This window comes from Tubulanus polymorphus, chromosome 1 (assembly GCF_964204645.1).
Source record: "Tubulanus polymorphus chromosome 1, tnTubPoly1.2, whole genome shotgun sequence".
NCBI lineage: Eukaryota > Metazoa > Nemertea > Palaeonemertea > Tubulaniformes > Tubulanidae > Tubulanus > Tubulanus polymorphus.
Window position 1 is genome coordinate 17,390,751 of NC_134025.1, and position 12,574 is coordinate 17,403,324.

The 12,574-nt window shown below is 38.5% G+C and overlaps 1 protein-coding gene across 2 annotated transcripts in view; it reads right to left on the reverse strand.

Moving 5' to 3' along the window:
- The window catches only part of LOC141905046 (ras-related protein Rab-21-like), a 76,611-nt gene that overhangs the window by 51,821 nt on the left and 12,216 nt on the right, over positions 1-12,574 (reverse strand). For both annotated transcript variants that reach the window (XM_074793784.1, XM_074793776.1), the window contains exon 2: positions 8,785-8,968. In XM_074793784.1, the coding sequence (XP_074649885.1) occupies positions 8,785-8,934 (150 nt within the window). In that variant the 5' untranslated portion in view covers positions 8,935-8,968. The remainder of the gene's footprint in view (positions 1-8,784; positions 8,969-12,574) is intronic.

A 12,574-nucleotide genomic window follows, 5' to 3' on the forward strand; every position in this document is an offset into this window, starting at 1 on the left:
CGCGTTACCTCCGCTATGAGATTGTCAGGCAGGTGGGGAATTCGGGTCACCCGGGTCTATAGTCATGAACACTGTACTATAACGTCCAGACATCCATCTAAACGAGTCCATGCTCGTAGGTACCGGGTTTATAGTATCCAGGCAGCAGGCGAATCATTTGGGTCACCTGCAATGTACTATAACCATAGAAATTTAGCACTGCTATGCTTTAACCAACCAACAGCTGATAGAGTTCATCAGAGCATCCAAACTTTAAATCTCCGGAAATCTATCTACTGTTTTATAAGCAGTGGATGCCATGTGTCCCTCTAATCGACTTCATGAACGCAAACATTAAAAAAATGTGACGATTTTAACTGCTAAATCTGCCAGCGATCACTTGATACCGTTACTTTTCATAGTTAATATCTTAAAAGTGAGATTGAAACAAATCCTTCCCGGATAAAAGGATGATTTGATATTGTTTTAACAAGAGAAATCCCTCAAAAAAATCAAGACGCGGGGAATATATTTAAGGCAACGTTTCGCCTAAAACATTCAAAAGTCATAGTGTATTTCTAATATAACGCATGTGCATGATCAGGCCTCATGACAGATAGGCTACTACTCAACGGTGAAAGCCCTTAAATTCTGCTGACCTGTATTAATTTGTATTAGACAACAAACGTAAGTGACTTAAGCAAGGGGACAAAACGCGGACAGCGATTTCATTGTCTGTATCAATAAAATACATAATTAAGCATATATAGCCTTGGTATTTTTCTGCGCAGAAGTGTGTTTGTTGTTTGAGCTAAATGGATGAATGCCATATGTATAACTGAGCAATAATGTTTTAATGCGATAGAGCTACCCCTCCCTCTCCTTTCAATCAATCTACGGTCCTAAAACCGTTTCGTATCAATAGATACATTAGGTGTAGATGTTGATTTAATTTCCGATAACAGAAACAATTAGTAGTCGTACTTTCCGAAATTCAACTTAAGCCAGACTTTTCTAAGTCTGAGGATTTTACTTAGTTCCAAACGATTCGACTCTCACCGAATAACCAAGACCTCAACTCTTGTTATATCTTTGTGTTCATTTGTAAAATCTTATGTACATATTCAAGCATGAATCAAGGACTTCGGTAAGAAACAGATTTTGAGAAAACTGATTCTGATATTTGTCATCTGTGAGGGAAACGAGACATCAAGCTTAATTGCTGTTCTTGGTTCGACACCGTTTTCATAGCCATTTAAAACATAGTAGTGCGCACCCGGTAAATCGAACAGCCGTCTTACCAAGTCAACAGGTCATTTTTTCAAACTCAAAATAAAATGTTGTTGACCGCATATGCTCTTCCGGATCGATATTTGAATATTTATTCAAACAAAATCTTTGTTCGGGATATATTTAACATAAAACCAGACAGGAGAAAGTTAGACACAATTGTGTATATATGTTGATATTTCCTCTGTTCACAAGTTTACAACTGCTTACATCTGTTTTTATAAATTATCTAAACCGTTGTTGACGCCTGACCATCCAACTTGAGTACGTCTACTAACAACCGTCTTGTATGGTTCTCACGTGGAAACCACGCATATTCTTTTAGTCTATATCTACTTGTTAAACTAGACACGACGTAATGATTGACAGTTCAGATAACAGTGTGTTGTTTTGCTGCTAGCGGAAAATTAGTCCATTGTAAATAATTTCTTGATTCATAATACTAAATCACCCTAAAGTAAGGGAATATTCTCCCAACTGAACTCAATTTAAATTGTTGTGCGCCATCATTGACCTCGAACGATGAATTCAATGTAATTTTGAAACGCACTGAAAAATAACCAAAATATAGCGGTAAATTTCCGTCGATAAGATTTTATTAATTATGGTATTTAATTGAATTTTAACTGAATTCGGCGAAGTTCAAACACCCTTCAACCTAGCAAGACAGCTATATCAGTGCGATTATACATTCCTCTGTCAGGAAGAAAATTTTGGTCAAGCCCATTTTCATGTATAGTCAATTAGCACACTGTCCAAGCAACATGATGCTCACAGTGTGCAGGCTATTTTTGATCAGCGCGCTCAGTGACGTCACACAGAGCTCCTAAACTATAATGATCCAAAAATTGAACTAAACTCAATGTATCGGTACAAATCCAAACATGTACACGGCCGGTATTTTACATTTGATAACAAAAACCCGTTCATGCAGCGCACAGACCGCACCAACCCATGAAGTTTCGCCGTTAGTTTCTTATAGTATACATTTGATCGGACGAAACTTATTTAGTTAACATTCTAACCGTGTGAATCCCTAGTTTTCGGAATTCTGACATTTTAGGAATTGTGCGCATAAACGCCGCTTTCCAAATGAAATTTGGAATTTAAAGATAATTGTCGTTTTCTAATACGTGAATTTGAAACTGTCGTAGGTTAGCACTATAATTGCTATAACACAATTATCCTTCATGATTAAAAGCATAAATACAGTATCGGGAAAGGAAACTAACTCCATCCTTTATATTTCAATTCATATTTCGAATCAGAATAGCGAACAGTAGGACCTTCTCAAGACGAAATAAAAAACAGATTCTCTCCGTCACCACATCTTCAAAATACTGTTTATTTAAGGTAACATCCAATTAAAAACAACCGACTGGGGTTGGGCCAGTAATCGCAAGCAAAGGTCATGCAGTGAACCGACCTAGGCTACAATATTGTAGCCTCAGTCAGTGTTTACAAAAAAAAGTTGTGCAGTGAACCGACCTAGGTTACAATATTGTAGCCTCAGTCAGTGCTAACAGCTGAATCACACGTTCTACGCAAACTCGCGCTGCTAGGTAACAAATTATCTGTCATTCCTTTGACCGAAGCATAACCGTTTTTCTTTTTTCAGCTTTACAATTGATTCCATGAATTTAATAATTCCATTTTCGAATAATAATGTGTTTTATGAGTACCTTAAATCTTCTGATTTCTGTGATGAATTTTGTATAGTTATTTGGGAAGATTAACGTCCGACAGGTGAGCATCAACGTCGGTTCAATGCAGCTTCCTGCCAGGAAGTCGCTATTTTAATGCCAAATGAGCCAACCAACTGTCGAGACATCACAATACGTAAGAGAGCCGGACCTCTGCAACATATTTCTGAATTACACCATGCATACAACTCCCTTCAATACCCAATTCTGTTCCCGTATGGTTCGAATGGCTATAATATCAACATTACAAATGAATCTGGGAAGGTTTCACAATCACAATACTACAGCTACCACTTGATGGCAGGGAATCAACAGCTAAATCATCTCCTACTTTGTCGCAGATTGTTCCAGCAATTTCTGGTGGATATCTATTGTAAAATCGACTTCAATTTCTACGCCGTGAACATTTTACATTCTGACGGTCATCCCCGAAATGTTGGTGCCCACGTGATTTTACCTGCCACGTTTACGGGTGGACCCAGGTATATGCATGAGCGCCAAATGGACGCCATAGCTTATGTGCCAAAGTATGGGAAACCAGATCTTTTTATTACAATGACCACTAATCCAAAATGGCCCGAGATCACCTCCTGTTTAACAAACGGCAAATGATCGACCCGATATTGTTGCCCGCCTTTTCCATCTGAAATTGCAGAAGTAATGCTTAATCTGAAAACCACCGCTTTTGGCCAAGTCAATGCATGGCTTTACTCCATTGAGTACCAAAAGCGAGGCCTACCCCATGCTCACATTCTAATTTGGTTGCATCCCTCTAGCAAAATCCGGCCTGATGATATCGATGCTTTTGTTTCAGCTGAAATACCCTCGAAATCTCAAGATCCTTCACTTCACGACATAGTCATTAAGCACATGATTCATGGGCCATGTGGAAGCCTGAATCAAGGTTCACCCTGTATGGCGGACAAATGCTGCACTAAAAAATTCCCAAAGAATTTCATTGCTGCTTCTGAACAGGGAACCGAAATACCCTAAATACCGCCGCCTTCCTCCTGAAGCAGGTGGCCACACAGCTCATATAACTATGAAATCTTTTAGTCACTCGCATTTAGTTGAGATTGACAACAGATGGGTGGTGCCATGTAATCCTTGGCTACTGCAACAAGTCAATGCACATGTAAATGTTGAACTCTGTATGTCTGTCAAAAGTATCAAATATGTTCTAAAGTACGTTACTAAAGGGTGCGACCAAGCAGTTTTTTCACTTCATAATTCTACATATGAAATATCTAATTACCAACATGGAAGGTATGTTGGTAGTATTGAGGCTGCCTGGCGAATTTTCAATTACCCAATACACGAGCATTTCCCACCTGTATATCAATTAGCTGTTCACCTCAAAAATGGTCAGAGAGTCTACTTCACTGAAAAAAATGCACAACATATTGCAACTCAAGGACCTCCCCATACTACCCTCACAGAATTTTTCACACTGTGTTCTAATGATCAATTTGCTGAAACCTTACTCTACAATGAAGTTCCACAGTATTACACATGGAACAAATCCACTAAAAGATGGTCTAGAAGGAAACACGGAATTGCCCATGCCACTAAACCGGGAATATTTTATGCCCCATGTATCCGCCGTGTATTTACCATTAGCCCTAAACTTAAGGAATGCAACTTCCTACGATTGCTGCTTCATCACGTCCGTGGTCCTAAGTCTTTCACAGACCTCCAATACTACGACGGCACTACATATCCTTCCTATCGTGAAACGTGTTTGAAGCGTGGCCTCATAGAGAGTGACAGCCATTTAGTGCACTGCTTTAGAGAGGCAACTTCGTTCAAGTCATTATCAGGACTACGTACACTTATTGCTGTAATGGTCACTTCTTACGACGTTAGTGATGCAAATGCGCTTTGGCAGCAGTTCCGTGATGATATGACCGAAGATATCCTCAACCGGGAGCGACACACAACAAATAACAGTGGCCTCCCTTATGCATTGCACATGTACTGTGCTGCTTTGCATGATGTTGCTGTGTTGGTGTTGCGCATTTCTAATAAAAGTCCGAACTACTATGGCCTACCCATTCCCGACAGTGTATTGCCTACTTTGCCTCGAGTCTATATACAACAGATATCATATAATCAAATTCAACAAAGAAAATATGTGCAGGAAAATGGAATTAAACTTAATACTCAACAGGCACATGTTATTGGAATTGTATTATACCTATAGACCTATGTATCCAAGTCTTTACAACACTTCGAAGACCGCATTGTACTTGTCATGTGATTTTAGTAACAGCGGAAGTTTCGGTCCCTTACCTCGTTCATTTACGTGCAAGTGGCGGTAGGAGCTGCTTGGTAAATTTTGTTATCCCGAAATCATAACGTGTCGTAAGTTTTACCTTTAATTAATTATTATTCTGTGGTCTTCAAATTCCGTTAATAACTCGTCGTGTAACATGTACGCATTTCCAGTAAGATCTACAGCTAATTTCAGTTGTTGAATATCATTAATTACTGAATATTTTCGTCATTTTTGCCAGGTTAAGTAATATACTGACGAGATTTACTGACTGAGAACTTCCGGTTAGGGTTTTTTCGTAGGCAATTTCGGAGCATTCTGGTGTAACCAGAAAGCGGAACGAACTCAAGACTTTACTTAAAGAGGAAAGAATCGAACTTTATAGGGAAGAATTAGTCGTCGCATGGGAAAGATATACTAGCAGCCATAAAAAACTGATGTCATCTTTGACCGAACAAACCGAAATCGACAACGAGGATGCCTGTTTTCTAGAAGAAAACGAAATACACAAAGATTTTCTGAAGCACATCGATCACTTTATTATTATAGCACAACCTGCACTAGAATCGCGTTGTGAAACTACTGTCCAACATCTAACAAATCTCGTCAGTCTACAGCAGCGCCAAACGCAGAACCAGATGGACGTGAAACAGAACCAAATCTTCATGCATCAGCCAGCGCAACTGCTGAATCTTTTTCAAATATACTGTTACAAATTGGATCTGGTTCGTACCCAGTAACATCTCCACCTGACACCATTCATTTGCGGCTTGATATCAACGTGACTTCATCGCATGATAATTTCATCAACAGTGTGTATCCGTACCTGGCTGCTAACTACAAATAAAGGACCAACGGCCCAGAAGCTCACCGACATGATAATCTGAGAAGTAAAAGGAAGAAAGTGAAATATGCTTTCAAAGAAGTGGTTGCTGACCTGGTCCCAATAAGTAATTGGTCAGGAAGATCTCATCGAGAGATTTAGCCTGGCATTGTTGATCTTACCAGTCAATCCTGTGACAACATTGAACTTTGCATTTGAAATTGGGGTGGAGGGGGGGTAATAATCAAAGCTTAGTTGACAAAGAACCGTGAGGTGGAGAGGTAACACTTCATATAAAATAAAATGTTTTATCTTTTCGCAAGATAACAAGCTAATTTTTTTACAATAACTTGAATCTTGAATAGTTCAGATGTTCCGTTGTACATGTATCTAGGTTATGGTTTCCCGTGAACGTCGTAATTTTTGTTATAAGTTTAATGACTGCTACTCGCCAGATCATTACCTAAACAAGAGGCCCTGAAGGTAAAAAAGAGAAAATATATGTTTTACTGATGCTTCTGTATTCCGTTGCCCTAGCAAACTAATTAGCCTAATGACCAAACATCGCGAGTTGCTAAATTACGCTAAATATTAAGTTCGTTCGTATCATCTCGAAATTTCAGCCTGGCCACCCTCGCTCAAGAAATGTTTTAGACGCCTGTACAATGTTCTACTATCAAAATCATTGAAGAAACTGTTTTCATGCACTAACACGCATTGTAGCGACAGATAAGAAGACAAAGCAATTCAACCCACCGTTCATATCCCTATATCAGGTCTTTAATTATGTTGTTATAACTTTTTTCGGAAATAATTCAGTAATTGCACATCCGCTAAAATAGCTTCAGGGACAGCCGAAAATGTGGAGAGCTCTCATTTGCTCAATTGGCAAGCTGGTGCTGCCATCATTTATCGGTATTGCGCAATCGCAAGGCCAGTAAATCCATTGAGTAAAAATTGGAGGGGTGGAAGATAATTTCTTTCTCCTAATAACCTATAGTAGCAAACGATATAGCTGAAAGAAGTTTGTATTCCGATTCAGCAGGCATTTTTTACAAACGAGGTCCAGTCATGAAAAAATGAAGGTCTTTTTATTGGATATACATTGTAATTCGTTAATTCATCAGGAGAAACTGAAGACTTACCTCCCTCCCTCGTACATGTACCATACCCGACGACTGGTGGAAGTTAATACACTACGGTTTCTTCGAGTATCTTGACGTCGACGGTGCTCTTATTTCATGAGTCAGTGACCAAGTATAAAAATGTAACGTGCTTTTCCGCCATTTGTTTTCTTAACAGTAATCGTCAATACACAGCTTGATATTTTACGAAATGGATCTATTTTAGCGAGGATCCACCTGTCATTCTACGCAGTGTAAGGCGCATGCGCATCTGCTAATGATTATTCATGACTTAGGTCATTCCAGGTCAAGTCAAACTATATTAAAGCTAAGGAAATTTTCTAATTATCTAAAAATTTACAGCTTAGATCAATCACATCGCAACGAAATTTGCACAATAGCGAGTGTTAAGCTATTTGAATCATCTGCAACAAGAAATACGACCGGGTCTATCACCGTTTCAAAATGTGGCTTGTTAACATCACTTTCTAGCAATATTGGCACAAGACCAACTAGACCGTTGGCATAAGAAGCGAACCATAGGTTCGCTAAAAACCAAACTGGCTTGCCAACAGAGCTATACTTGCTCCTCTTAATGAAACTGTCGATGAGATTAATGCCCAAGTGACAGCAGTTTTACCAGGAACAGCTATATCTTATGACTCTATAGACACTGCATTAACTGATGAGGAGGCAATACACTCTCCAGTTGAGTTTCTAAACACTCTAGATCTACCTGGAATACCTCCACACATACTTATTCTGAAGACAGGTTCACCAATTATTGTCTTAAGGTCATTGAACCCACTAATGGCACTAGGTGTGTAGTGAGACAAATACTGCCTTATGTTATAGAAGCCACAATCATAACAGGCCCAGCAGCTGGTACATATACTTTCATTCCCAGAATACCACTTATTCCAACAGTCGGTGATCTTCCATTTCAGTTCAAACGTCTCCAATTTCCTGTGCGTTCATCATTTGCAATGACAATAAACAAATCTCAGGGCCAAACTTTTGAAAATGTTGGCCTAGACCTCTCGCATCCTGTCTTTTCTAATGGTATGCTGTATGTTGCTCTTTCTCACGTAGGATCTGCTTCTGCCATAACAGTTTATCAGCCACAGACTACATCTAACAGCAGCCATTACACTCGAAATGTCGTTTACCAAGAAATATTTCTATAAGATGGTTAATTTAACTGATGTTTACCCAAATGCCCTCATTTTTTTATCTATGAATTTTAGCAAATAGTGTTACATCTCAACGCAATGCATTATTTCGATTAATTATTCCATTGCATACATTGTATTAACATCGTTTTCAATGATAGTTTGTTTCAATCTTAAATAAAATCAATATAATAATTTTGTTCAAACACTTATGTCGTATCTCCATTACCTTCAGAACTGCTTTCTAGATCTCATTCTTTCATTACAATCCAAACTCCCGTCCATTGGACGGGTATTTAGCTAGTTTAAATATAATTGATTGCACCATTTATTAGTGGAGCGGATCTAGACTGTTTCCCAGATCCAGGCCCAGGTACCAGTCTACACCTTTCACCCCACGATTTTATGCTTGGCTTACCTGTAAAGTTGTAAGGTGTTTGTCATTGAATTTATTTTCCACATAACGAAGCACCAAAGAAGTTTTGCCAACAGCTCCTTCACCCAGTAAAACGACCTTGAAAGAGAAACTCGCACGACTGGCCGTGGAACTGGCAGCAGCATTAGCCATACCTCTTTTCTCTACTAGTACTAGTCACTTAGGCCTGTGAAATTAAGGAATCAGTTTACTGTCACGCACCTTATCAGTGTTCTCCATTGTATTGATTTCTCAGGGGCAGGAGATAATAATTAGTGCAGATCTCAATCTCTGTCACACAGAAACATAGCAGCAAGCGCCACAGGCGCAAAGCCCCAGTAGTAGGGTTTCGGCTCGCCCCCAAAAAGATTTGAACTAGGGGTCCAGGAACACCATGTCCACTTGGATCGTGGTTTCAAATGCTCAACAATCTAAGAATTCAATAGGCCTATTCAACACCCCCTGGTGACCATATACTGAAATCAATGACGTTTGAGTAACCACAATTTTAGATAATAATACTAAATTATTCTACTATTCAACGCTTCTGGTGACCATATACGCTACAAACCCTTTCACTTGAACCTCACCACAATCATGTCATGAGCTACAATATTGAAATTTATTGTTCTAACAAAATATACCGAGATACCATGGAAATACTAAGTACTATTATACGCCCCAGGTCACCACACTACAATTCCTGCATGCTAATGGGTTAATCATTTGAAAAAAAGTAAGTTTTCTCCAAACATTTAATTCAATCAAATCCAATTTTCATTCTGTATTTTTCTGGAAAATACTCAAGGAAGCTATGATCACTTCCATATTGATTGATCTTAAAAATTAATATATTTTATATACGATTGTATATTCTATTTTCCTTCAACCTTTCATTTATGCTGGTAAAATCAGTAGGCCTACTCCAACCAATTCAACCCTTACAATACCACTACCTTATGTGATACGGTATCACTTAACCCTTCTTCCAGAAGGGCATATCTATCAGTATCAGCCGGTGCTGCCATCTGCATAAAATCCAAGATGGCAACAGCCAGGAAAAAACAATTTGGCTGGATGAAACGGTTCAGCCGCTCGTATATGATGCTGAAAGTGATGCTTGCGACTTGGAATTTGGTAGTGAACAAATTGAGAGTGACAACGAATATGATAGCAGCAGTTCAGATGATGAGACTTAGTCAGAAAATAGGTTTATAGTGCCGGCTATGATTTTGATGATGAAAAATGAAATCAGTGACAATTTTTTTAGACCCTGTTGATACGGTTGTCATGGCAACGGACACCATTAACAATAATGAAGAACCAGAAACTGTCCATCCTCAAGGTCACATATATCCAAATAATTTGTCTTATTCGTAAGCCCAATGGTTATCAACACCATGGTATACAATGTATCAGCGTCAAATACATAGGTTACAATTTTCTGAGGCCTGAAATTATACCCCAATGAAACCCCTTACATCCGGCCTTCCGACATATCGGTGGAGAAGTTGGTAAATGAGTGAAAAAATAAATTTTCTAGTTGTTCTATTGCTTAGAAATTTTTACTACATAAAGTAAGGATATATGGCATACTATTTCAGTTGGAATTGAATAGATCAGTGCATTTTGCTAGGAGACAGAGCAGTTTATCTGAAACTTTTTCGTGAATTTTTTTCAAGGCGGCCATCTTGGAGTATGTGACCTTGAACTTCAAGTTCACTTATATCCAAATTATTTATGTCTACATCGTTGGCCCATAAGTTATCAACAACATGCTATATAAATTTTCTTTGTCAGATACCTTGGTAACTATTCTATGAAGTTTCAAATATACCCCTATAAACCGGTTCCTGAACTTCGCTGAAAAAGCTGAATCACTGAAACGCTGAAACGCTGAAATAAAAACGCTGAAATTTCAGGGAATTTCCGAAAAACGCCGAAATTTCAGGGAATTCCCGAAAAACGCTGAAATCGTGCTAGGTACCAACAATACACGTTTTGAAATATTTTCCGGGCCGGTGTCCGCTGCCGAGTCCTGAACCGTGTTTTAGTCTCTACCTTCGGTTACAGAGACATGCATGGACAGTATGTGTGGAGTATACTTCTAGAGGGCCACTTGTTGGACAAATTAATTCGCTTGAAATCCGGATTTTTAATGCATACAGGCAGCATAATGAGGAAAAACCATTCACAAACCGTGCAAGCCAACTTAAACACTATGCTCAATATTCCCTGCAAGACGCAAAATATCTTATTTGAACGTTCATGTATAAAACATGCAGCAACTTTTCTTTTGTCAACACGTTGATGGGCGACGGACTATGTCACTATGGTATTCTCTGAAGGAGGTAAATTAAATTTGACGGCTAGTTATATAAATGATGCAGCTTTTGGACAAAAGGGATCTAACTAAATTTCTTTTTAATTCACTGTGGAATGGAATGGAATGGATTGACGCCAATGGCATGCAGTAGGCCCCTACGTATGGGTCATACTGATTAGCGTCAACCAATTAATCTAAATCGGGCTAACCATTCAACAACTGTGAATAATTTGTTTGCTGTGGCGTGATAATAATTAGTTTTTTTGAAGAAATGACATACCAACTGTTAGAAAAATGTACCGATTCTTATTTTTAGACTACTACTGAATCTATAAAAGGAGGAGTCATAGACAAAGTTGATTTGCTTAGCTGGTGACACTTCTTGTCAAGTACATCATCTCAAGTACTGGGTGTTTTGTAAGTTTAATTTCAGTATTTATTTACTAAGTGCTGTTCTCTCGGACCTCAGTGCTTTCAAACTAGGCCCACCCCATAGGCTATATAGTCCAGGGTGTATTAGCCACTATTCTTTTATATCCGACTAAAATGCACCTTTTTCTATTTTTAGATTCAGGCTTAGAATGTGCAAATTTTTTGAGATACTGAGAAATCAGATGGCACCAGTAAACTTCAACTGCGAAATTTGCAGCAGGATAGCTGAACGACACAATTTTTAAAAATAAAATGGCTATTCGAATGCTATTTCAATAATAACTTGATTCAACCTGAGAGAAATAAGTCAATTGCGGATGTACAGTACACCCACTTTTCTTCCCTGTTTCCTGGTACCAAATTTTTAGTCTTAAGCTAAGCGATATTCTAAGGTATACTAGTGGATTTCATTAGAATATGAAGCAATGGAACCAGAATTCTAGCCAGAGTTAAGCGAACTATTGATTCTGATATAATGTAAGAACTGATTTCCTTTGTATACTCTTGCAGAATGTGTTATGTTTTATTTCAAGCTGTTAAATAATATAGTTAGACAAATGTCCAATTATTGGATCTTTCTTGTTGACTCGTTTAATTTTGTGAGTTAAGAGTTCCAGTCAATCCACAATGTGCAGTGCCTAGCCTTCATCTACACTAAAGCCAAGCCTGTGTATGGGAAAAAAATATCGTTCGACTCCTATAGGCCAGACACATCAAAGCATGCAATACATTGCAGATAGTAGTCTCCGGCAAGTCGAAAGAGAAAGTGAACCAGGTTTTACCCTGTACCCTACCCGGGAACAAAGACACTTAAAGATTCCTTCCTCCTTGTAGAAATTGTAGAAATATGGCACCCAATTGTAGCAATGCTAAGTACAGTATACTATGACGGTTGAACCTTTCTTAACGAATTTCAATGACACCGAAAATAGAATCAAAATAATCATTAGTTCCATGCTAGCACTTAATTTGGGTTATCAGGTTCAGCCTAACTGTACTTTCATTCAGCTACTACTTGTATGAGACTTGGTAATG